At 52.1% G+C, this 27,183-nt stretch overlaps 1 protein-coding gene across 16 annotated transcripts in view; it reads left to right on the top strand.

Annotated features, from left to right (window-relative positions):
* The first annotated feature begins 51 nt into the window (after window positions 1–51).
* LOC142483287 (glycine N-acyltransferase-like) overlaps window positions 52–27,183 on the top strand; it is a 53,858-nt gene continuing 26,726 nt past the window's right edge. Inside the window, exons 1-5 of one of the 16 annotated variants that reach the window (XM_075583373.1) lie at window positions 4,237–4,463; window positions 4,557–4,612; window positions 11,570–11,648; window positions 11,723–11,830; window positions 18,838–18,964. In XM_075583373.1, the coding sequence (XP_075439488.1) occupies window positions 11,571–11,648; window positions 11,723–11,830; window positions 18,838–18,964 (313 nt within the window). In that variant the 5' untranslated portion in view covers window positions 4,237–4,463; window positions 4,557–4,612; window position 11,570. The other 15 variants (XM_075583374.1, XM_075583371.1, XM_075583375.1 and 12 more) reach the window with 15 other exon arrangements.

Below are 27,183 nucleotides of genomic sequence, written 5' to 3'. Positions count from 1 at the left end.
CGTTCCTCTAGAACACATCTGCTCAAATTCGTTCTTACAGGTCTGATTGGGGTTTTGTTATAGAAATCTCTGATCTGCAGGTATCTAAAGAATTCCTTGTTTGGTATATCCTTTGTGGACTTAATTTGTTCAAATGTTTTTATGTATTTTCTTCCCCCCAGGTCATTAAGCCGTGTAATACCCGACTGTATCCAAACCAACAAATTATTTCTATTCATCCCTGGAGCGAAATCTGGGTTACCGATGATTGGTGTCATAAGTGAGTCCTTGGAGGTTAGATTACAGCCGTATTTAGTGGCCTCCCATACCCGTATTGAACCGACTATGGTCTGGAGCGTCATTTCCATCCTAATTAACCCTTTCTTGGGTAGCCAGATCAAATTGTGAAGTTCAATTGGTGCACAACAGCTTTTCTCCAATTCTACCCATCTCCTTAAGCTTGGGTCCGTGTGCCATTGGATAATTTGACTTAATTGGGCCGCTTTGTAGTAGGCTAACAAGCAAGGTACCGCTAGTCCTCCTTTTATGGTGGGCCTCTTCAAGATACCCTTTGCAATTCTTGGGTTTTTCTTATTCCAAATAAATTTCATCATTTGTGACTGTAGGGAGAGGATGTCCGCATTTACTATAGGTATAGGTAGACTCTGGAATAGATATAATATCTTTGGGAGGAGGTTCATTTTCACGCTATGTATCCTCCCAATCCATGAGATGCCACCTTTCATCCATGTCCTGAGATCCTCCCTCAACGTCTTAATCAGCCTGGGAAAATTGGCTTTGTATAATGTTTTGTAGTCCTTTGGGATGTATACCCCTAAATATTTGATAGCGGAGGTTTTCCATTTAAAATTAAAGTTTATTTCTATCAGTTTTTCCACTTCTTTGGGTAAATTTATATTGAGGGCTTCCGATTTGGTCTGATTGATTTTAAACCCCGAAATTTGGTTAAATTTACTTAAAATTCCAAAAACATTGGGCAGGGATGTGAGAGGTTTTGACAACGTTAAAATGACGTCATCTGCATACAAGGCTGCTTTGTGCATCTGGTTATCAATTGAGATTCCTGTTATGTCTGGGCTATGTCTAATGTGCGCGGCTAGGGGCTCGATACAGAGGGCAAACAGCAGTGGGGACAACGGGCAACCCTGTCTTGTTCCGCTTCGTATATTAAATTGATCTGAGGGGAAGCCCTTGCTGTCGGACCTTCATATAGCGCAAGAATGGCTTTTAACAGGCGTCCTTCGAAACCAAATTCTCCCAATATTTCTTTTAAGTTGGGCCAGTCTATTCTATCGAAGGCTTTCTCAGCATCCAGACTTAACACCATGGAGTGTATGTTTTTCTTTTTAGCCAAATCAATTATATCAATGATTCTCCTGGTGTTGTCTGCTACTTGCCTACCTCCGATAAACCCTACCTGATCCGCGTGGATTAACGTGGGAAGAACACTACCTACCCTGTTTGCTATGAGTTTGGAGTACATTTTAACATCTGAGTTAATCAGTGAAATGGGCCGGTAGCTCTTGCAGTCTGCCGGGTCCTTTCCAGGTTTATGGATCAAAGAAATTGAAGCTGTAGCATTTGTGTTGGGAAGGAGGCCCCCGCTAGAATCTCGTTAAATAATTTTAACATGTGAGGAGCTAGTAATTTGGGGTATTTTTTGTAATATAAATTGGAGAAGCCATCTGGCCCTGGAGCTTTGGCTGGTTTTAATATCTTGATTACCTCTGATAACTCTTCTACAGTGAAGTCTGCCTGCAGTGCTTCTCTCTCACCCCTGCTCAAGGTGGGTCATTTTGCCTCTTTCAGAAATGTTTTTAACATCTCTTTCGTTTTTGGGTTGTGGATGACCTTATCTCCATTGTATAATTTTTCATAGAGAAGGAGAAAAACTGGAAGAGCACTACTGTAGGTATCAAAAAAGTAGAAAGGAGGGTGTGTATCCCATAAAAAGATTATTTATTGGTCATTGAAAAACAGGGCAATGGAGAGCCCTACCAACGTCTCACTGCGGAGCGGCGTCCAGAGCTACTACATATAACAGCTGAGACTGCTATCTCACTCCTCAGCACTCCACACGAGCACAAGGAGCAGATCCAGAGGGTTTGATTACTGTCTTCATTTGCTATTCCCATTAACCTTTCATTGACTGTTGTGGACTCCTGGTGCTTCTTTGCAAGCTGCTTTCTTGCAAGCTGTGTTCAGCCTTTACATTACCATTGCCCACAGTTTCTTGTGGTACTTCAACTACTGGCATTGACTTTAGTGGATTCTTGCTGCCCTGCTATTAGCTGTTTAGCTGTATTTAGCCTACACTGTATGTTTGCTATCTATTTTCAGGTGTGTCTGATTTGACCAGTTATAGGGGAAGGGAGGCTTTGGGAAGTACCTCTGGGACCTTTTGGACCAGGGGGAATGGGCCAGATGAAGAGGTAGTCCCTCAAAACGTCGCCCCCCTAGCATACTTGCCGTTCTCCGTTTTGTGTATATTCCTTGTGTTTCATGTTTTTTCCCCTTTTCCTCCCCCCCCCCCCCCCACCCCTCACTTTGTGACATGCCCATTTGTGATACTGGTTGCTGCAAACACATTTGATCTATTTCTGGTTCGTTTTATTATTAAATGTTTATTCTGCATTACAACTGTTTTCATCATTTAGCTATTAGACAGTGAGTGCTGGTACTTACGTAGATTTGTTAGTACTATACAGGGGAATAAGGGTCCCCTTTTGTTCCGTGCACCCTGCAATTGCATACATTTAACACTATCAGAGTGCTGTCTATCGTCCCCTTTTACGCTAACAAGCAAGGTACCGCTAGTCCTCCTTTTATGGTGGGCCTCTTCAAGATACCCTTTGCAATTCTTGGGTTTTTCTTATTCCAAATAAATTTCATCATTTATGACTGTAGGGAGAGGATGTCCGCATTTACTATAGGTATAGGTAGACTCTGGAATAGATATAATATCTTTGGGAGGAGGTTCATTTTCACGCTATGTATCCTCCCAATCCATGAGATGCCACCTTTCATCCATGTCCTGAGATCCTCCCTCAACGTCTTAATCAGCCTGGGAAATTTGGCTTTGTATAATGTTTTGTAGTCCCTTGTGATGTACACTACCGACACACTTTATTGAAGTGTGGTCGGTACCGCAAGCCGGGAAATCTCCCGGCTTGCTAGTGGCCGCCCCTCGGCGTGCCGCGCGTCATAGACGCGCGGTCACGCGTCATCGGGAGCGTGCGCCCCCTGCACGCGTGTCCAGGGGCTCCCCGAGGGAGCCCTGGTGTCCCGCGATCGCGGGACAGCGGCAGGGGGTTCCGGGGGACCCGGCGGACCCGGCAGCGGTAGGGAGAGCGCCCCGATCGGAGGGCGCTCTTCCGCTGCTTCGGCGCGCGCCCGTCACACTCGGGCGCGCGCCAGGCTACTGCTGCGGCACAGAACGGGCAAATGCTCGAATAAACTGTGCCGCAGCAGTATAGCCCTAAATATTTGATAGCGGAGGTTTTCCATTTAAAATTAAAGTTTATTTCTATCAGTTTTTCCACTTCTTTTGGTAAATTTATATTGAGGGCTTCCGATTTGGTCTGATTGATTTTAAACCCCGAAATTTGGTTAAATTTATTTAAAATCCCAAAAACATTGGGCAGGGATGTGAGAGGTTTTGACAACGTTAAAATGACGTCATCTGCATACAAGGCTGCTTTGTGCATCTGGTTATCAATTGAGATTCCTGTTATGTCTGGGCTATGTCTAATGTGCGCGGCTAGGGGCTCGATACAGAGGGCAAACAGCAGTGGGGACAACGGGCAACCCTGTCTTGTTCTGCTTCGTATATTAAATTGATCTGAGGGGAAGCCCTGATGTCGCACCCTTGCTGTCGGACCTTCATATAGCGCAAGAATGGCTTTTAACAGACGTCCTTCGAAACCAAATTCTCTCAATGTTTCTTTTAGGTAGGGCCAGTCTATTCTATCGAAGGCTTTCTTAGCATCCAGACTTAACACCATGGAGTGTATGTTTTTCTTTTTATCCAAATCAATTAAATCAATGATTCTCCTGGTGTTGTCTGCTACTTGCCTACCTCCGATAAACCCTACCTGATCCGCGTGGATTAACCTGGGAAGAACACTACCTACCCTGTGTGCTATGAGTTTGGAGTAAATTTTAACATCTGAGTTAATCAGTGAAATGGGCCGGTGGTTCTTGCAGTCTGCCGGGTCCTTTCCAGGTTTGTGGATCACAGAGATTGAAGCTGTAGCATTTGTGTTGGGAAGGAGGCCCCCGCTAGAATCTCGTTAAATATTTTTAACATGTGAGGCGCTAGTAATTTGAGGTATTTTTTGTAATATAAATTGGAGAAGCCATCTGGCCCTGGCGCTTTTGCTGGTTTTAATATCTTGATTACCTCTGATAACTCTTCTACAGTGAAGTCTGCCTGCAGTGCTTCTCTCTCACCCCTGTTCAAGGTGGGTCATTTTGCCTCTTTCAGAAATGTTTTTAACATCTCTTTCGTTTTTGGGTTGTGGGTGACCTTATCTCCATTGTATAATTTTTCATAGAGAAGGAGAACAACTGGAACAGCACTACTGTAGGTTTCAAAAAAGTAGAAAGGAGGGTGCGTATCCCATAAAAAGATTATTTATTGGTCATTGAAAAACAGGGCAATGGAGAGCCCTACCAACGTCTCACTGCGGAGCGGCGGCCAGAGCTACTACATATAACAGCTGAGACTGCTATCTCACTCCTCAGCACTCCACACGAGCACAAGGAGCAGATCCAGAGGGTTTGATTACTGTCTTCATTTGCTATTCCCATTAACCTTTCATTGACTGTTGTGGACTCCTGTTGCTTCTTTGCAAGCTGCTTTCTTGCAGGCTGCGTTCAGCCTTTACTGTACCATTGCCCACAGTTTCTTGTGGTACTTCAACTACTGGCATTGACTTTAGTGGATTCTTGCTGCCCTGCTATTAGCTGTTTAGCTGTATCTAGCCTACACTGTATGTTTGCTATCTATTTTCAGGGGTGTCTGATTTGACCAGTTATAGGGGAAGGGAGGCTTAGGGAAGTACCTCTGGGACCTTTTGGACCAGGGGGAATGGGCCAGATGAAGAGGTAGTCCCTCGAAACGTCGCCCCCCTAGCATACTTGCCGTTCTCCGTTTTGTGTATATTCCTTGTGTTTCATGTTTTTTCCCCTTTTCCTTCCCCCCCCCCCCACCCCTCACTTTGTGACATGCCCATTTGTGATACTGGTTGCTGCAAACACATTTGATCTATTTCTGGTTCGTTTTATTATTAAATGTTTATTCTGCATTACAACTGTTTTCATCATTTAGCTATTAGACAGTGAGAGCTGGTACTTACGTAGATTTGTTAGTACTATACAGGGAATAAGGGTCCCCTTTTGTTCCGTGCACCCTGCAATTGCATAAATTTAACACTATCAGAGTGCTGTCTATCGTCCCCTTTTACGCTAACAAGCAAGGTACCGCTAGTCCTCCTTTTATGGTGGGCCTCTTCAAGATACCCTTTGCAATTCTTGGGTTTTTCTTATTCCAAATAAATTTCATCATTTGTGACTGTAGGGTGAGGATGTCCGCATTTACTATAGGTATAGGTAGACTCTGGAATAGATATAACATCCTTGGGAGGAGATTCATTTTCACGCTATGTATCCTCCCAATCCATGAGATGCCACCTTTCATCCATGTCCTGAGATCCTCCCTTAACGTCTTAATCAGCCTGGGAAAATTGGTTTTGTAAAATGTTTTGTAGTCCCTTGTGATGTATAGCCCTAAATATTTGATAGCGGAGGTTTTTCATTTAAAATTAAAGTTAATTTCTATCAGTTTTTCCACTTCTTTGGGTAAATTTATATTGAGGGCTTCCGATTTGGTCTGATTTATTTTAAATCCCGAACTTTGGTTAAATTTACTTAAAATCCTAAAAACATTGGGCAGGGATGTGAGAGGTTTTGACAACGTTAAAATGACGTCATCTGCATACAAGGCTGCTTTGTGCATCTGGTTATCAATTGAGATTCCTGTTATGTATGGGCTATGTCTAATGTGCGTGGCTAGGGGCTCGATACAGATGGCAAACAGCAGTGGGGACAACGGGCAACCCTGTCTTGTTCCGCTTCGTATATTAAATTGATCTGAGAGGAAGCCCTGATGTCGCACCCTTGCTGTCGGACCTTCATATAGCGCAAGAATGGCTTTTAACAGACGTCCTTCGAAACCAAATTCTCTCAATGTTTCTTTTAGGTAGGGCCAGTCTATTCTATCGAAGGCTTTCTCAGCATCCAGACGTAACACCATGGAGTGTATGTTTTTCTTTTTAGCCAAATCAATTAAATCAATGATTCTCCTGGTGTTGTCTGCCTCTTGCCTACCTCCGATAAACCCTACCTGATCCGCGTGGATTAACCTGGGAAGAACACTACCTACCCAGTTTGCTATGAGTTTGGAGTAAATTTTAACATCTGAGTTAATCAGTGAAATGGGCCGGTAGCTCTTGCAGTCTGCCGGGTCCTTTCCAGGTTTATGGATCAAAGAAATTGAAGCTGTAGCATTTGTGTTGGGAAGGAGGCCCCCGCTAGAATCTCGTTAAATATTTTTAACATGTGAGGAGCTAGTAATTTGAGGTATTTTTTGTAATATAAATTGGAGAAGCCATCTGCCCTGGCGCTTTTGCTGGTTTTAATATCTTGATTACCTCTGATAACTCTTCTATAGTGAAGTCTGCCTGCAGTGCTTCTCTCTCACCCCTGTTCAAGGTGGGTCATTTTGCCTCTATCAGAAATGTTTTTAACATCTCTTTCGTTTTTGGGTTGTGGGTGACCTTATCTCCATTGTATAATTTTTCATAGAGAAGGAGAAAAACTGGAAGAGCACTACTGTAGGTATCAAAAAAGTAGAAAGGAGGGTGTGTATCCCATAAAAAGATTATTTATTGGTCATTGAAAAACAGGGCAATGGAGAGCCCTACCAACGCTTCACTGCGGAGCGGCGGCCAGAGCTACTACATATAACAGCTGAGGCTGCTATCTCACTCCTCAGCACTCCACACGCGCACAAGGAGCAGATCCAGAGGGTTTGATTACTGTCTTCATTTGCTATTCCCATTAACCTTTCATTGACTGTTGTGGACTCCTGGTGCTTCTTTGCAAGCTCTCTGCAGACCGGGGGACTCAGCTGCACGCGCCGCCTGCCTCGCAGACACGCGTGCAGCGCAGACAGTAGGGCCGCAGCCTGAGGAACGTACATTGCAGTAAGTCAGGTCCACATTGGCTGCTTAGTTTTGGTTTGAGGAGCGCTTGTGTAATCTCCTCTTCGGATACTGGGCCAAATTGAAAATGGTGGGCAGTGTTTGGAGGGGGTGGGACTATAGGGGTACTCCCAGGATGAGATTCAGGTTTGTGGTTTGGGTTGCGTTTTGCTAATAAGTTAGTGGCACACCCCACAAAGTAATCATTGAATGCATTTGCAATGTCGGTGGGGTTTGTCAGAGTAATATACCCTTAGTGATATTACTTGGCTGTTGATGGTTAGGAGGCTGGAATATATTGTTGATAACCTTCCAGAAGTTAGCTGGGTTTGATGTATTCTGGAGGAGATTGTCAGAGTAATATTGTGCTTTTGCATGCCTTGTTTGCCTTGTGCACATGTTCCGCAGGTATCTGTAGTGATTGAGATCCTTGGTTGTGCCAGTTACTTTGTAGCTTTTCCACAAGGTATCCCTAAGATGGTAGAGCGCTATAGGGTAAGTTGTAAGCCATGGAAGGTGGGCCCCCATACTCTTATTCTGCGTAGTGGAGCATGAGTATCGCAGAGTTTTAGGAACTCGGATTGGAAATAGTCGAGCACAGAATCGGGGTCGGGAATTAGGACGAATCTGTACCAAGGGCAGCTGGTAAGGTCAGCCAGAAACTGTTGTGGGTTAAAGTTTCTAAATGTTCTAGTAAGGAGAACTTTAGGGCTTGATTGGGGCGGTTTAATTTTCCTTACACAGTACACTATTGCATGGTCACTGAAAATGTCAGGAAGGTGCCCGAGGATTGGATTAGAGGAAAGAATCCAGTCTAGCAAGGAATGGTTGTGCGATTTCAGGTTTGTCCGTGTGGGTTGGGAAATGAGTTGCGATAGGTTAAGTGACTTGAGTTGTATCTGGATTTTGTGTTTTTTTGGGTTGAGCCAAGTGTATTTGAAATTCCCAAGAACTAGCAGCTCACTCTTCTCATTCAGAGAGGAAATGGAGCCAAGAAACTGGGTGATATCAGTCAGGGATTGTAGAGGGGCTTTAGGGGGGCGGTAGATGCCAGCAATCAGGACGGGCTTAGAAAAGGGGAGGCAGATTCTGCCAACTAGGATTTCAAAAGAGGGTGGGCTTGGGGGCAATTTAACAGTGTAAATTGTAAGGTGTCTGCAATATAAAATAACACCCCTCCTCCTCTCTTTGACCTATCTCTCCTAAAAATGGAGTATCCCTGAATGGCGATATTTGCATTTGGAGTTTTAGGGGTTAGCCATGTTTCTTTGAGATCGATGGCTTTGGGAATCTGCATAAGGCACCATGCTCTTAGTCCATCCAGTTTGCGCAGCAGGCTCCGGATATTTATACGGGCGACAGATAGACTTTTTGGAATTTTAAGGGCGTATTCTCAGTTGTATGGGACAGAGTTGAAAAGGGAGGGCTTGGGTTAATTTCAATATCACCTGCTAAAGAGGGAGGACAGTGACCTGGGGCGACTCACTCTACACCCCAAGTTTCTCATCAACAAGAATGGTGAAATGCTCCCGAATAGTTAACGGCGTTACTTATTAACACACGGCTCTCTGGGGACCTTACTCACTAATAACGGTCTTCATTACACGCGAGCAATCGCACGCTGCAGGGTATTCCTCCCCGGCCTTCAGGGAAGGGGGCGGGGGGCGGCTTTCTCTTGGAAAGAGGAGACTGAAGCCAGGTGAAGGGGGGGCAGTACATGGTGTGTGAGGGGGGGGGGCAGTACATGGTGTGTGAGGGGGAGGAAGTACATGGTGTGGGAGGGGGGGAGCAGTACATTGTGTGTGAGGGGGGGAGCAGTACATGGTGTGTGAGGGGGGGGCAGTGCATGGTGTGTGAGTGGGGGCAGTATATGGTGTGTGAGGGGGGGCAGTACATGGTGTGTGAGGGGGGCAGTACATGGTGTGTGAAGGAGGGGCAGTACATGGTGTGTGAGGGGGGCTGTACATGGTGTGTGAGGGGGGGGAGCAGTAAATTGTGTGTGAGGGGGGGGATTTAAGACTCGGTTTAAGGGGTCTCTCTGGGGGGCTGGAGTGACTGCTTCAAGGTCCTTCTGATTGCATGAGGTGGGAGATGTGCGGGGGAAGGGTCAGTGGGGTATTTGGTCAGTTAAGGTATTAGAGCTCTCACGGGCAACTCCAGTCCTCAAGGGCCTCCAACTGGTCAGGTTTTCAGGAGATCCCAGTGTCACGGTAACTTATGACAGGATATAATATACACAAAAATAACTGGGTTGAACTGAACACGACTGAGATATAATAAAAGAATTTCTTCCTTAGATAGGTGAACACAGCAGATGATACAAATAACAAACAAGAAATACACTTACTTAGGGAGGGGAATGCAGAAGTAATCAGGAATCTTGATTAGCAATTCCACAGCAATCAGGCATCAATCAGTTGGTATAAAGAAGACAATGAATATAGGGCTGACATCAGTTTATATATCTTTTCAGCCCTATCCTTACTATTGAGTGCAGGCTATTGGTGAACAATTACCTGCACCCAATCTCTAATGTGGGAACATTACATTAATAACCCATGCCCCCCAGCTAGATAGCACATGCGTACTGGGGCCCTGGGTGTCCCATTTCTGTAGCCCCACACCCAGGTCAGGGGCGCCGGCCAGTCTACCAGATGGGGTATCTGGTCAGGATACTCTTAGTTTGTAGGTGTGAGTTATAGCACCTACAAACCACTCAAGCCCGGTACTTCTCCGCCCTAATGTATACAGCTAGGGAGCCTAAGCCTTTGATCAGGGGGGCTGTTTGTAGACAATAGATCACCCCTCTGATCATTTGCATTCCACAGATTGCAGAAATCTTCGCAGGCTTTTATCCCCGCTTTGAAACACAGTACAGTTTTTAATATAAAGACATATTAAAATAATCAGTTCTGTTGGGCCCAGCGGGTCGGAACGGGCCAGTCCTTCATGCCGGAAGTGACTCTCCATAGTGGCCAAGTTTCAGCCCACTGCGACCTTCCAGACCGGAGTTACACAAATGCAAGTTAAAACTTTTATTTCTTTAACACAGGATTCTCCGCTTTAAAATAAATCTCTGTTTTTCACTCATTCCCCATTGAAATCAACGGGCTCTGCCGCCATAGGCTTTAATGGGGCAACTCCGCCATTGGCGTTTATGGGACTTCTCCGTCATAGCCTTTCAATGGGGAACCGTCGCCATTGACGTCTATGGGAAAAATAACTGATCTTTACAGTTGCCCACACTTCGTCTGGTTGGTCGGAGAGAGTTGGAAATGGACATGCAGTCATGCCGGAACCGTGACTGCATGCACCCCAAATCCCAGCCCTCTGGTCCTCCCAGAACCGGAGATATGGGCTTATACATTTCAGGGTTTCGGACTTAGCCGTTTTCTCGCGCTGCTCTTCCCGTCGCCATTGAAGTCTATGGCGCGACCCGCTTGGCTAGCGCGACCCTTTCTTGGGGTCCTGGATTCTTGGACCCGGTGGTGATCAAGTGTGGGGGGGGCCTAAGAGCTAGGGGCAAAAATAATTTTATTTCTGTGTGCCCTAGAACTTGGGATTCCCACGCCACTTGTCGTTGAACTTGACCTAATAGTGATGAAAGCTCTTTTTCAGACATTGTTTCCACTTCTGCGGTTCTGCGGTTTGGATGGCTACCAACCTGTTCCTGGAGATCGGCGTCGAGGAATCCCCATTGAAGTCAATGGGCCCATTGACTTACAATGGGAAACTGCCGCTCCTCCTCTCGGACGCCACCTGCTGGTCTTCGAGGGAAACAGGTCCAAAACCGCTGGATTCGCCATTGAAATGAATGGAGCTGCAATGGCGTCCTATGGGACCTTGCAAAATGGAGCATGAAAAGGCGGGAACATGGAACAAAGGACTATAATCACTTTCTAACTATTAACCCTTCTCCTCCCGGATGGATCCCAGTGTGTGTGTGGTGCAGACACTAACCTGATGATAGTACATTATAACAGGGAAATACACACATGGATGTTGCAGCAAGGTAAAAACCACATTCCTGGATCGCAGTCCAGTTAACCCCTTGCCTCACTGGTGAGGTCAGGGGGTGGCCATATGGGGTGCAACCCCTTTAATACCGGGCCAATCCCCCTCTCCCTTTACACCCAGATTCAGCACAAGGGGGCTCCATCAGTCCCTGCTTCAACACGTCTTTGACTGAGCCTGTGATTGAGCCACCTGTGCTGAAGTTGGGATATCCTGAAAACCTGACCTGTTGGTTGCCCTTGAGGACTCCCCTGTATTAGAGGGTAATTTTCACACCTCTTCTCCCCTAGGATGCCTCTTCTAACATGCAGCACACAGCTAGCCACCCTGCAGAGGGCGCTTGCCCACAACTTCCCCGAGTCCCTGAAGGTAAGGCGCAGACTGAGACGCTGACCTCTGACCTCTCTGGCCCAGCTGAGCTCTCTCCCGCTCCTGACCCGCAGGTGTATGGGGCTCTGCATTACGTGACCCGGGATAACCCCTTCAAGCTGCAGGTCGTGGTGGATCGGTGGCCAGACTTCTCCTCCGTCATATGTCGCCCCCCGCAGGAGGTGAGCGGAACAGACCTGGAATAACCCCAAATAAGAATCTCTCAGAAGGGGGGGATCAGAAGCCCTCGCTGTCTCTTTCTCATGTCTGTCTCTGAGATTGCTCTGGGATGTCTCTTTGTAATGCCTCTGTCTCTTCCCTTTTATCTCTCCTCCCTCTCTCGTATCGTTCCCTCCCTCCCCATCCTTCCTTCTCTCCCCATCCTTCCTTCCTCCCCTCTCTTCCTTCCTTCTCTCTCTGCTCTCACTCCCTTCTCTCTCCTCTCCACGCCTGTCACGGGGACGCGCTTAATAACACATTTATATTTTGTGGGTCCTGATTGAGCAGAACAGGTTGAGCAAAATAAACTGAGATTTATTCCCTTGATAGGCAAACACACGACAACTGCAGAATAAACTTAATAATTACACTCACGGGTAGAGAAACAGAGGATAATGTCCAGAAAGGTGCCAAAGCAGCAGAAGATTGTCCTTTAAAATGTAGTCCATTTGCAAATTGCCAAATAAATAGCCCCAGTCCAATCCTTCTGTGAATGTGCAAAGTCCTTTCTGGTTCTCTGGGATTTGCTGGATACCCAGGGCTAACGAAATCCTGAAGCAGGGCAAGTTTCCTTGTTGCGATGTTTTTAACCCCTTGCGTTCTGGAATCGTAGCCGCTGTACTTAGGTCTTATCCACTTGAAGAAATCAGGTTACAGCAACAACAACGGAATGAGGGGTACAGGCCTTTTTAAGGATAAGGGCCTGTGGGGTTTACATTAGCCTCATCCCATTGGCAACGAATTATCTTGATCCTATCAGAACCTGCCATGTCACATGGGCAAATCCTACAGCCAGCTCAGGTAACTCTGAGCATGCTCAGTGAGCAGCTTGGTAGCACTGCTAAGTAAAAAGGGCCCACTCATTTCTGGGGACGCAATGTCTGAAGTTTGGGTCCCGAGGTGTGAAATATCCAGGAGGAGTAACAGGACCTGCTACTCAGAAACATCCTGATTAAGTGACACTTTACGAATCTGGGGTCTTTCATCCCAACAGGGGGCTCCTGTATGCATAACATTTGTTCCTTACTGCTTCACAAAGGCAGGCAGACAAAAAAATAGCATCCTGCCGGTACATTTTAAAACAGTAACAGAAAGGCACTTCACTGCAGGTAGAGATTAGCCTGCAAAATGGGGACAGCCATGCATATAGAATTAACCCCTTCATCCCCAACGCGAAATAGGGGTAACCAGCTGAGCCCACTGCCTTTATTAATGCGCTGATTACCCCCATTTTCGCCACATCTCCCCCACTCAAAGCCCAAGGTTTGCCCTGGCCACCTCCTCTGGTGGTTGGGCTGACCTGAGGGTTTTTGAAGTCATTAGGTCTTGGGGATTGTCCTGCCGGGAGAGGCCATCAGCGTTCCCATGCTCACTGCCTTTCTTGTGCTGAATGGTGAAGTCACATTCTTGCAAGGCCAGGCTCCAGCGCAGGAGCTTTGCATTCTCTCCCGACACCCTCTGCAACCAACTTAGGGGGTTATGGTCAGTGATAACAGTGAAGTGTCTGCCATAGAGGTAAGGCTGTAACTTCTTGAGAGCCCATACTATGGCCAGACACTCCTTCTCAATAGTGGCATAGGCCACTTCTCTGGGCAGCAACTTGCGGCTCAGGTAAACCACGGGATGCTCACTACCCCCGTCCCCCACCTGGCTGAGCACCGCCCCAATACCGAAGTCTGAGGCATCAGTCTGCACCAGAAACTTTTTGGAATAATCTGGAGCGGCCAGTATAGGAGCGCTGGCTAGGGCAGTCTTCAAAGCCTGAAATGCATCTTCACAGGCAGGAGACCAGACTACCAGCACAGACTGTCGCTTCTGGGTCAAGTCAGTCAGGGGTTTTGCAATGGCACTATACTGGGGAACAAACTTCCTGTAGTAGCCTGCGGTGCCTAGAAACGCCATGACCTGCTTCTTGGTTTTGGGAGTGGGCCACTGCACTACTGCCTCTACCTTAGCTGGTTCTGGCTTGAGGTGCCCTCCACCCACCCTATGCCCTAGGTATAAGACTTCAGCCATCCCTACTAAGCACTTGGTGGGTTTTAAGGTGAGACCTGCCTCCCTAATCCTGGCTAGCACCGCAGCTACATGAATTAAGTGTGATTCCCAGGAGTTACTGAACACAGCAATATCATCCAGATAAGCCCTTGCAAACCCTTGCATGCCCTCTAACAAACGATTGACCAGGCGTTGGAAGGTAGCCGGTGCATTCTTCATCCCAAATGGCATCACTAAGAACTCATAGAGGCCACTTGGGGTGATGAACGCCGACTTCTCCCTAGCCTCCTGGGTCAAAGGGATCAGCCAGTACCCTTTACTGTGATCCCTGGTGGTCAGATACCTTGCCCCCGCGAGTTCATCCAGCAACTCATCCATGCGGGGCATGGGGTAGGCATCTGAGACCATGCCCGCATTGAGCTGCCGGTAGTCCACACAGAACCGGGTGGTCCCATTCTTCTTAGGCACTAGGACTACCGGACAAGCCCAAGGGCTCTGGGATGGTACAATTACCCCTAGGGCCAGCATCTCCTCCATCTCCCTCTCTATACTGCCCTTCACCTCTGCTGACACTCTATAAGCGTGCTTATGCAGAGGTCTCAGATCCCCTGTAAGCACTGGGTGCTCAGTGATGTGTGTCCTCCCTGGCTTGTCCGTGAACAGAGCCCTATACTGCTCTAGCATAGCCCTGGCATCTGCTCTCTGCCTGACACTCAGCTGAGACCCTATCTCAACCTGCTCTATGGTACCTCCCTGCCTAGCCTCCCCTAGGAGATCTGGCAGAGCTATGTCCTCCTTGAGCATATTGATGTGATAGACTTTGGTCCTCCCTGTCTCCCTAACCCTGGCTAGCACTGCTGCTACCTGTCCTGGAGACAAACCACAGATCTGCCTGAAGCCAACTATCCTCTCCCTGTATGTCCCCACATACCTCTGCACTCTCTCTAGTGCCCTCCTGACCAGGCGGTGGGAGGTAGCCAGAGCATTCCTCATCCTGAATGGCACCCTGAAAAACTCACAGAGGCCATTCTGAAGGGTGAAGACTGACTCCCCCTTTGCCTTCCTCTCTACACTGTCTGCCACCTCTGCTGATACTCCATAGATATTCTTATGCAGAGGATGCAGATCACCTGGGAGCACAGGCTGATCTGTACTATGTGCCCTGCCCAGCTTGTCTGAGAACAGGACCCTAGGCTGCTCTACCCTAGCCCCGGCTTCTGCCCCTGCCTGCCTACCTCCCAGGGCCCCTAGCTCAACTAGGACCCCCCTAGGAAACCATATCCTACCTAAGAGGCCTGGCACTGCCTGAGCTACTTCCTGAAACATGTTCCCCATTCCTGGTAACAGGTTCAGGAGCATCTGCACATAATCACCCGCTTTACCCTCTGGCTGGCAGGCGTCCCAGGGGTGGCCAAAGTCTGCCACTGCCCCTGCTGCCTCCGGCCAGAGGTAAGGCTGCAACAGCTGGGTTCTCATGTGAGTGACCCCCTGATGCCCCACTAGTGGACTGGGGAAGGCTACCTGCAACACTTGCTGCCGACCCTCCCTGGGTCCCACTAACAGTCTTCTACCTGTCCAGCCCCTGGCTAACCCGGTAGAACCTGGCTCCCTACCCCAGAGCCCGCGGTGCCACAGCCTGTGGTCTGACCCCCCGCTTTCCCAGGACTCGGACGCCCGCAGTCCCATACCTTCTAAGCTGGGGTCAGCTTTCACCGCATCCCTATCTGCTGTCCCTAATTCTAACCCCCCACCCTTAGTCTCTAAGTCAGGGGTAACAGGAACAGGTAAAGGGAACAGTAAGTCAGTCACTGGTCGCGACTCAGTAGTCTGGCTTACCTGTCTGGTCTCCGCAGAGGCCACTGGAACCGTTGGTCCCAAATGCAGGGGGACAGAGGTTGATTCTGCTGTGATTCCTGATGACAGGCTCTTAGGAATCGCCGCAACAGCAGGCAATTCCCCAGCAACCACACAGATCACAGGCTCCAGGTTATTGCTAAGGCGCACCTCAGCAGTTTCCCTGGACAAAACCCCCACCTCCCTCATGCCATGATTGGCACCCCCATCCAAAATGATCTGGGCACCCTGTAAGGACCGCAGCCCTCCATCAGGCATGGTTCTTTGCATCCCGGTGCCCGGGAGCAAATCTTCTGGCTGCCCCAGAATAACAGCAGCACCCAAATCTGGCAAGCTCCCCGCTTGCCGGTCACCAAAGGTAACCCTCCGTGGGTGCCTGCTCAGGACATCAGCAGGCTGCATCTCGACTGATGCACTTGGACATCCTTTGTTCACTGCTGCTGGCTCTGAGGTGACAAAAGCAGCATCTGCCTGGGACATCCCTCTTGGTTGTGGATCCCTGGCTGTGCTCTGTTCCTCTGTGTGGGCCAGCCCAATCTGGGTTACTGGCCCTGCAGCTTGTGAACGTTGCCCCTGATGGGGTCCCCCAGACCGCTCACGGTCCGGGCAATGTGGCCGGATGTGGCCCACCTTGTGGCAATGATAGCACCGTCTCTCAAGCTTGAACTCCCCAGTATAGGACGTGTCACTGCCCACTGTATGTTTGGGAGTCCGCTGAGGTGCAGACTGGTCCCCCCTAGCCGGAATGGCTGCCTCTCTGGGGACTGCTGCGTTGCTCACCAAGGCTCTGCTGGTTACATCTTCATTTGCTGGCTCTGCGGCTTCCACAGCAGTTACTCTGGGAACGTCCTGTTCCCCGCTGACAAGGTGGGAGTGAGGGGGCCTTCCAAGCGCTGTCGACAGGAGCTCGAGTCGCTGTTCATAGCTAAGCCCTTCTCCCCAGACAGTGAGGAGTGCAATGAGTCCAGAGGTAGCAAGTCCGGCCGCCGCAGCGACTGATCCATCTGCACCCCCTGGCACAACGCCACCCTCTTCCAGGCGGTCACTGACATCCTTCGCTCCGGGCTGAGTACTGTCTGCTGGCGGGGCCATCCTGTCCTCATATTCTTCTAAATCCTCCTCTAGCTGACTCTTGGAACGACCGTCTGTCGTGAACCCGTACCCCACACATCTCTCCACTATCTGCGCCCGGTTCCAGGTACAAAACCTTCCTGAGCGTGGACTCATGGTGCCACTGGGGTATAGGTCCAGAGACCAGTGAATTATCTCGTGCTTCTTTGGAAGTGTGTGTAAGTTGCCACTTGTCTGAGGAGCTTGCAATCTACAAGGTCCTCACTATATTACAGAACACTGCAATATAGGCTCAATCAGTATCCCACCGCTGCCACCAGTTTTACACGCCTGTCACGGGGACGCGCTTAATAACACATTTATATTTTGTGGGTCCTGATTGAGCAGAACAGGTTGAGCAAAATAAACTGAGATTTATTCCCTTGATAGGCAAACACACGACAACTGCAGAATAAACTTAATAATTACACTCACGGGTAGAGAAACAGAGGATAATGTCCAGAAAGGTGCCAAAGCAGCAGAAGATTGTCCTTTAAAATGTAGTCCATTTGCAAATTGCCAAATACATAGCCCCAGTCCAATCCTTCTGTGAATGTGCAAAGTCCTTTCTGGTTCTCTGGGATTTGCTGGATACCCAGGGCTAACGAAATCCTGAAGCAGGGCAAGTTTCCTTGTTGCGATGTTTTTAACCCCTTGCGTTCTGGAATCGTAGCCGCTGTACTTAGGTCTTATCCACTTGAAGAAATCAGGTTACAGCAACAACAACGGAATGAGGGGTACAGGCCTTTTTAAGGATAAGGGCCTGTGGGGTTTACATTAGCCTCATCCCATTGGCAACGAATTATCTTGATCCTATCAGAACCTGCCATGTCACATGGGCAAATCCTACAGCCAGCTCAGGTAACTCTGAGCATGCTCAGTGAGCAGCTTGGTAGCACTGCTAAGTAAAAAGGGCCCACTCATTTCTGGGGACGCAATGTCTGAAGTTTGGGTCCCGAGGTGTGAACTATCCAGGAGGAGTAACAGGACCTGCTACTCAGAAACATCCTGATTAAGTGACACTTTACGAATCTGGGGTCTTTCATCCCAACAGGGGGCTCCTGTATGCATAACATTTGTTCCTACTGCTTCACAAAGGCAGGCAGACAAAAAAATAGCATCCTGCCGGTACATTTTAAAACAGTAACAGAAAGGCACTTCCCTGCAGGTAGAGATTAGCCTGCAAAATGGGGACAGCCATGCATATAGAATTAACCCCTTCATCCCCAACGCGAAATAGGGGTAACCAGCTGAGCCCACTGCCTTTATTAATGCGCTGATTACCCCCATTTTCGCCACACTCCCTTCTCTCTCTTCTTCCTCTCTTCTCTCCCCGCTCCCTCCCTTTTCTCACCTCTCCCTCCCTACTCTCACCTCTCCCTCCCTACTCTCTCCTCCCCCTCCCTTCTCTTTCTGCTCTCCCTCCCTTCTCTCTCTGCTCTCCCTCCCTTCTCTCTCTCTCATTTCCCCCCTTCTATCCCTCCCTTCTCTCTGTGCTCTCCCTCTCTTCTCTCTCCTCTCTCTCCTTTCCCCCCTTATCTTCCCTCCCTTCTCTCCCTCCCCATCCTCCCCCTCCCACACATCTCTCCCTCCCTTCTCTCCCCTCTCCCTCTCCTATCTATCCTTTCTCCCCCACTTCTATCCCTCCCTCCCCATCCTTTCTTCTCTCCTCCCTCCCTTCTCTCTCTCTACTTACCATCTCTCTCTCTCCCTCCCTCCCCATCATCCCCTCTCTCCCTCCCTCCCCATCCTCCCCTCTCCATCCATACCCATCCTCCCCTCTCTCCCTCCTCTCCTCCCCTTTTCTCTCCATTCCTTACCTTCTCTCCCTCTCTTCTCTCTCCCTCTCTCTTCTATCTCCCTCTCTCTTCTCTCTCCCTCTATCTTCCTCTCTCCCTCTACCTTCCTCTCTCCCTCTCTCTTTCTCCCCTCTCTCTCTCCCCCCTCTCTCCCTCCCATCCTTTATTTGTCTGTCTTGTACGCTGCTCATCGCTTATACCTCTCTTCCCAGGAAAGGATCGACCCCTTGGACCACTACACCAACACGTACTTCCTGTTCAGCAGGGACCCCCGCAGCCTGAGCCAGATGTTGCAAGACCCCCAAACTGTAGACTGGACCCAGAAGTTACAGATACAGGGTGAGGGGGAAGAGATGAGGGGGAGAGGAGCTGGTAACTGCCGCCTATGAGTTTGTAAACTCGCCCCATAGAAGCAATGTGAAATGCGTCAGGCGCCCGACGACTAACAGGGAGAAATGTTTCTAATGGCCCCGGACAATTCCCTGGAGGGTTTGTTTTCATTTCGTTATTTTATTTTCACTCCAGTGTGCATAGCCCCTACCCCTACTGCCCCCTACTGCCCCCTCCCCCTACTGCCCCTTACTTCTCTCCATGCCCCCCCACTGCCCCTACTGCCCCTTACCCCTACTGCCCACTACTCTCCATTCCCCCCACAACCCCTACTGCCCCCTACTTCTCCCCATGCCCCCCCCCACTGACTCCCACTGCCCCCTACACTCCCTCCTACTTCTCTCCATGTCCCCCCCCCCACTGCCCTCTACACTCCCTTCTACTTCTCTCCATGCCCCCCCACTGCCCCCTACACTCCCCCCTACTTCTCTCCATGCCCCCCTACTGCCCCCTACTTCTCTCCATGCCCCCCCCCCCCCACTGCCCTCTACACTCCCTCCTACTTTTCTCCATGGCCCCCCCTCCCACTGCCCTCTCCACTCCCTCCTACTTCTCTCCATGCCCCCCACTGCCCTCTCCACTCCCTCCTACTTCTCTCCATGCCCCCCACTGCCCTCTCCACTCCCTCCTACTTCTCTCCATGCCCCCCCACTGCCCTCTCCACTCCCTCCTACTTCTCTCCATGCCCCCCATTGCCCTCTCCACTCCCTCCTACTTCTCTCCATGCCCCGCCCCCCACTGCCCCTCTCCACTCCCTCCTACTTCTCTCCATGCCCCCCCCACTGCCCTCTCCACTCCCTCCTACTTCTCTCCATGCCCCCCCCACTGCCCTCTCCACTCCCTCCTACTTCTCTCCATGCCCCTCCCCCACTGCCCTCTCCACTCCCTCCTACTTCTCTCCATGCCCCCCCCCCCACTGCCCCCTACACTCCCTCCTACTTCTCTCCATGCCCCCCCACTGCCCTCTCCACTCCCTCCTTCTTCTCTCCATGCCACCCCCCCATTGCCCTCGCCACTCCCTCCTACTTCTCTCCATGCCCCCCACTGCCCTCTCCACTCCCTCCTTCTTCTCTCCATGCCACCCCCCCATTGCCCTCGCCACTCCCTCCTACTTCTCTCCATGCCCCCCCCCCACTGCCCTCTCCACTCCCTCCTACTTCTCTCCATGCCCCCCCCCACTGCCCTCTCCACTCCCTCATACTTCTCTCCATGCCCCCCCCACTGCCCACTAGACTCCCTCCTACTTCTCTCCATGCCCCCCCCACTGCCCCCTACACTCCCTCCTACTTCTCTCCATGCCCCCCCCCACTGCCCTCTCCACTCCCTCCTACTTCTCTCCATGCCCCCCCCCAGTGCCCTCTCCACTCCCTCCAGCTTCTCTCCATGCCCCCCCACTGCCCCCTCCACTCTCTCCTACTTCTCTCCATGCCCCCCACTGCCCTCTACACTCCCTCCTACTTCTCTCCATGCCCCCCACTGCCCTCTCCACTCCCTCCTACTCCTCTCCATGCCCCCCCCACTGCCCTCTCCACTCCCACCTACTTCTCTCCATGCCCTCCCAGTGCCATCTCCAACCCCTCCTACTTCTCTCCATGCCCCCCCAGTGCCCTCTCCACTCCCTCCTACTCCTCTCCATGCCCCCCCCACTGCCCCCTCCACTCTCTCCTACTTCTCTCCATGCCCCCCACTGCCCTCTCCACTCCCTCCTACTTCTATCCATGCCCCCCCCCACTGCCCTCTCCACTCCCTCCTACTCCTCTCCATGCCTCCCCACTGCCCCCTCCACTCCCTCCTACTTCTCTCCATGCCCCCCACCCTCTCCCCTCTCCATTCCCTCCTACTTCTCTCCATGCCCCCCAGTGCCCTCTCCACTCCCTCCTACTTCTCTCCATGCCCCCCCCACTGCCCTCTCCACTCCCTCCTACTTCTCTCCATGCCCCCCCACTGCCCTCTACGCTCCCTCCTACTTCTCTCCATGCCCCCCCACTGCCCTCTCCACTCCCTCCTACTTCTCTCCATGCCCCCCCCCCACTGCCCTCTACACTCCCTCCTACTTCTCTCCATGCCCCGTCACACTGCCCTCTCCTCTCCCTCCTACTTCTCTCCATGCCCCCCCACTGCCCTCTCCACTCCCTCCTACTTCTCTCCATGCCCCTCCCCCACTGCCCTCTCCACTCCCTCCTACTTCTCTCCATGCCCCCCCACTGCCCTCTCCACTCCCTCCTACTTCTCTCCATGCCCCCCCCACTGCCCTCTCCACTCCCTCCTACTCCTCTCCATGCCCCCCCCACTGCCCTCTCCACTCCCACCTACTTCTCTCCATGCCCTCCCAGTGCCATCTCCAACCCCTCCTACTTCTCTCCATGCCCCCCAGTGCCCTCTCCACTCCCTCCTACTCCTCTCCATGCCCCCCCCACTGCCCCCTCCACTCTCTCCTACTTCTCTCCATGCCCCCCACTGCCCTCTCCACTCCCTCCTACTTCTATCCATGCCCCCCCCCCACTGCCCTCTCCACTCCCTCCTACTCCTCTCCATGCCTCCCCACTGCCCTCTCCACTCCCTCCTACTTCTCTCCATGCCCCCCACCCTCTGCCCTCTCCATTCCCTCCTACTTCTCTCCATGCCCCCCAGTGCCCTCTCCACTCCCTCCTACTTCTCTCCATGCCCCCCCCACTGCCCTCTCCACTCCCTCCTACTTCTCTCCATGCCCCCCCACTGCCCTCTACGCTCCCTCCTACTTCTCTCCATGCCCCCCCACTGCCCTCTCCACTCCCTCCTACTTCTCTCCATGCCCCCCCCCCACTGCCCTCTACACTCCCTCCTACTTCTCTCCATGCCCCGTCACACTGCCCTCTCCTATCCCTCCTACTTCTCTCCATGCCCCCCCACTGCCCTCTCCACTCCCTCCTACTTCTCTCCATGCCCCTCCCCCACTGCCCTCTCCACTCCCTCCTACTTCTCTCCATGGCCCCCCACTGCCCTCTCCACTCCCTCCTACTTCTCTCCATGCCCCCCCACTGCCCTCTCCACTCCCTCCTACTTCTCTCCATGCCCCCCCACTGCCCTCTCCACTCCCTCCTACTTCTCTCCATGCCCCTCCCCCACTGCCCTCTCCTCTCCCTCCTACTTCTCTCCATGCCCCCCCCACTGCCCTCTCCACTCCCTCCTACTTCTCTCCATGCCCCTCCCCCACTGCCCTCTCCTCTCCCTCCTACTTCTCTCCATGCCCCCCCCACTGCCCTCCACACTCCCTCCTACTTCTCTCCATGCCCCCCCCCCCACTGCCCTCTCCACTACCTCCTACTTCTCTCCATGCCCCCCCCCACTGCCCTCTACACTACCTCCTACTTCTCTCCATGCCCCCCCACTGCCCTCTCCACTCCCTCCTACTTCTCTGCATGGACCCCCCACTAGTCTCGCCACCACCCACCCCCAGATTTTCTTTATGCCCCCTCAAAGCTTTTCTACACCCATCCATCTTCTTTCCACGCTCCCCCATCAAGCTTCTCTACACCCCTCCAGCTTCTCTCCATGGCCCCCCCCAGTTTCTCTACACCCCCCTCTCGCCGTGGCCCCCCTAGCTTCTCTACACCACCCCAGCTTCACAACGTGCCCCCCCCAGATTCTCTACACACCCCAGCTTCACACAGTGTCCCCCCCAGCTTTTCTCTGTTTCTCACCCAGCTTCTCTACACCCCCCTGCTTGTCTCCTTGCCCCCCCTCATGCAGGTAAGAGGTTGCCCTGGGGGGAGGGTGGGTTTACTCATTCAGATAAGAGGTCGAATGGGGGGAGGGGGCTTAACTCATGCAGGTAAGAGGTGAGAGTGTAGCAGGGTGTTGGGGTGTATAGGACAGGGTATAACAGGGCAGTGAGGGGACAGCAGGATGTTGGGGTGTATAGGACGGGGTATAACAGGGAAGTGATGGGGCAGCAGGGTGTTGGGGTGTATAGGGAGGGGTATAACAGGGCAGTGAGGGGACAGCAGGGTGTTGGGGTGTATAGGGAGGGGTATAACAGGGCAGTGAGGGGACAGCAGGGTGTTGGGTTGTATAGGACGGGGTATAACAGGGAAGTGATGGGGCAGCAGGGTGTTGGGGTGTATAGGACGGGGTATAACAGGGCAGTGAGGGGGCAGCAGGGTGTTGGGGTGTATAGGGAGGGGTATAACAGGGCAGTGAGGGGACAGCAGGGTGTTGGGTTGTATAGGACGGGGTATAACAGGGCAGTGAGGGGGCAGCACGATGTTGGGGTGTGTAGGACGGGGTATAACAGGGAAGTGATGGGGGAGCAGGGTGTTGGGGTGTATAGGAGGGGGTATAACAAGGCAGTGAGGGGACAGCAGGATGTTGGGGTGTATAGGACGGGGTATAACAAGGCAGTGAGGGGACAGCAGGGTGTTGGGGTGTATAGGACGGGGTATAACAAGGCAGTGAGGGGACAGCAGGGTGTTGGGGTGTATAGGACGGGGTATAACAGGGCAGTGAGGGGGCAGCAGGATGTTGGGGTGTATAGGACGGGGTATAACAGGGCAGTGAGGGGGCAGATGGGTGTTGGGGTGGATAGGACGGGTATAACAGGGCAGTGATGGGGCAGCAGGGTGCTTGGGTGTATAGGACGGGGTATAACAGGGCAGTGAGGAGGCAGCAGGATGTTGGGGTGTATAGGACGGGGTATAACAGGGCAGTGAGGGGACAGCAGGGTGTTGGGGTGTATAGGACGGGGTATAACAAGGCAGTGAGGGGGCAGCAGGGTGCTGGGGTGGATAGGACGGGGTATAAAAGGGCAGTGAGGGGGCAGCAGGATGTTGGGGTGTATAGGACGGGGTATAACAGGGCAGTGAGGGGGCAGCAGGGTGTTGGGGTGTATAGGACGGGGTATAACAGCGCAATGAGGGGGCAGCAGGGTGTTGGGGTGTATAGGACGGGGTATAACAGCGCAATGAGGGGGCAGCATGGTGTTGGGGTGTATAGGACGATGTATAACAGGGCAGTGATGGGGCAGCAGGGTGCTTGGGTGGATAGGACGGGGTATAACAGGGCAGTGAGGGGGCAGCAGGGTGTTGGGGTAGATACGGCGGGGTATAACAGGAGAGTGAGGGGACAGCAGGATGTTGGGGTGTATAGGACGGGGTATAACAGGGCAATGAGGGAGCAGCAGGATGTTGGGGTGTATAGGACGGGGTATAACAGGGCAGTGAGGGAGCAGCAGGATGTTGGGGTGTATAGGACAGGGTATAACAGGACAGTGAGGGGGCAGCAGGATGTTGGGGTGTATAGGACGGGGTATAACAGGACAGTGAGGGGGCAGCAGGGTGTTGGGATGTATAGGATGGGTATAACAGGACAGTGAGGGGGCAGCAGGGTGTTGGGGTGTATAGGACGGGGTATAACAGGGTAGTGGGGGAGCAGCAGGATGTTGGGGTGTATAGGACAGGGTATAACAGGACAGTGAGGGGGCAGCAGGGTGTTGGGGTGTATAGGACGGGGTATAACAGGACAGTGAGGGGGCAGCAGGGTGTTGGGTTGTATAGGACGGGGTATAACAGGGCAGTGAGGGGGCAGCACGATGTTGGGGTGTGTAGGACGGGGTATAACAGGGAAGTGATGGGGGAGCAGGGTGTTGGGGTGTATAGGAGGGGGTATAACAAGGCAGTGAGGGGACAGCAGGATGTTGGGGTGTATAGGACAGGGTATAACAGGGCAGTGAGGGGACAGCAGGGTGTTGGGTTGTATAGGACGGGGTATAACAGGGCAGTGAGGGGGCAGCACGATGTTGGGGTGTGTAGGACGGGGTATAACAGGGAAGTGATGGGGGAGCAGGGTGTTGGGGTGTATAGGAGGGGGTATAACAAGGCAGTGAGGGGACAGCAGGATGTTGGGGTGTATAGGACGGGGTTTAACAAGGCAGTGAGGGGACAGCAGGGTGTTGGGGTGTATAGGACGGGGTATAACAAGGCAGTGAGGGGACAGCAGGGTGTTGGGGTGTATAGGACGGGGTATAACAGGGCAGTGAGGGGGCAGCAGGATGTTGGGGTGTATAGGACGGGGTATAACAGGGCAGTGAGGGGGCAGCAGGGTGTTGGGGTGGATAGGACGGGTATAACAGGGCAGTGATGGGGCAGCAGGGTGCTTGGGTGTATAGGACGGGGTATAACAGGGCAGTGAGGGGGCAGCAGGGTGTTGAGGTGGATAGGACGGTATAACAGGGCAGTGAGGGGGCAGCAGGATGTTGGGGTGTATAGGACGGGGTATAACAGGGCAGTGAGGGGACAGCAGGGTGTTGGGGTGTATAGGACGGGGTATAACAAGGCAGTGAGGGGGCAGCAGGGTGCTGGGGTGGATAGGACGGGGTATAAAAGGGCAGTGAGGGGGCAGCAGGATGTTGGGGTGTATAGGACGGGGTATAACAGGGCAGTGAGGGGGCAGCAGGGTGTTGGGGTGTATAGGACGGGGTATAACAGCGCAATGAGGGGGCAGCAGGGTGTTGGGGTGTATAGGACGGGGTATAACAGCGCAATGAGGGGGCAGCATGGTGTTGGGGTGTATAGGACGATGTATAACAGGGCAGTGATGGGGCAGCAGGGTGCTTGGGTGGATAGGACGGGGTATAACAGGGCAGTGAGGGGGCAGCAGGGTGTTGGGGTAGATACGGCGGGGTATAACAGGAGAGTGAGGGGACAGCAGGATGTTGGGGTGTATAGGACGGGGTATAACAGGGCAATGAGGGAGCAGCAGGATGTTGGGGTGTATAGGACGGGGTATAACAGGGCAGTGAGGGAGCAGCAGGATGTTGGGGTGTATAGGACAGGGTATAACAGGACAGTGAGGGGGCAGCAGGATGTTGGGGTGTATAGGACGGGGTATAACAGGACAGTGAGGGGGCAGCAGGGTGTTGGGATGTATAGGATGGGTATAACAGGACAGTGAGGGGGCAGCAGGGTGTTGGGGTGTATAGGACGGGGTATAACAGGGTAGTGGGGGAGCAGCAGGATGTTGGGGTGTATAGGATGGGTATAACAGGACAGTGAGGGGGCAGCAGGGTGTTGGGGTGTATAGGACGGGGTATAACAGGGCAGTGAGGGGGCAGCAGGGTGTTGAGGTGGATAGGACGGGTATAACAGGGCAGTGAGGGGGCAGCAGGGTGTTGGGGTATATAGGATAGGGTATAACAGGGCAGTGAGGGGACAGCAGGGTGTTGGGGTGGATAGGACGGGTATAACAGGGCAGTGAGGGGGCAGCAGGATGTTGGGGTGTATTGGACGGGGTATAACAGGGCAGTGAGGGGGCAGCAGGGTGTTGGGGTGTATAGGAAGGGGTATAACAGGACAGTGAGGGGGCAGCAGGGTGTTGGGGTGTATAGGACGGGGTATAACAGGGCAGTGAGGGGGCAGCAGGGTGTTGAGGTGGATAGGACGGGTATAACAGGGCAGTGAGGGGGCAGCAGGATGTTGGGGTATATAGGACGGGGTATAACAGGGCAGTGAGGGGGCAGCAGGGTGTTGAGGTGTATAGGACGGGGTATAACAGGACAGTGAGGGGGCAGCAGGGTGTTGGGGTGTATAGGAGGGGTATAACAGGGCAGTGAGGGGGCAGCAGAGTGTTGAGGTGGATAGGACAGGTATAACAGGGCAGTGAGGGGGCAGCAGGGTGTTGGGGTATATAGGACTGGTATAACAAGGCAGTGAGGGGGTAGCAGGGTGTTGGGGCGGATAGGACGGATATAACAGGGCAGTGTGGGGGCAGCAGGATGTTGGGGTGTATAGTACGGGGTATAACAGGGCAGTGAGGGGGTAGCAGGTTGTTGGGGTATATAGGACGGGGTATAACAGGGCAGTGAGGGGGCAGCAGGGTGTTGGGGTGTATAGGACGGGGTATAACAGGGCAGTGAGGGGGTAGCAGGGTGTTGGGCTGTATTGGACGGTGTATAACAGGACAGTGAGGGGGCAGCAGGGTGTTGGGGTGTATAGGACGGGGTATAACAGGGCTGTGAGGGGGTAGCATGGTGTTTGGGTGTATAGGACGGGGTATAACAGGGCAGTGAGGGGGTAGCAGGGTGTTGGGGTGTATAGTACGGGGTATAAGAGTGGAATGGGACTTTTGGCCGCCCCCGTGTTACAGTGAGCAGGCTGGCGCTCCCGCCACGCACCTTGATGCAGGAACATCTCGGA

This window comes from Ascaphus truei, unplaced genomic scaffold (genome assembly GCF_040206685.1).
Source record: "Ascaphus truei isolate aAscTru1 unplaced genomic scaffold, aAscTru1.hap1 HAP1_SCAFFOLD_315, whole genome shotgun sequence".
In the NCBI taxonomy this organism is placed as follows: domain Eukaryota; kingdom Metazoa; phylum Chordata; class Amphibia; order Anura; family Ascaphidae; genus Ascaphus; species Ascaphus truei.
This window is presented reverse-complemented; position numbering and strand designations above follow the sequence as displayed.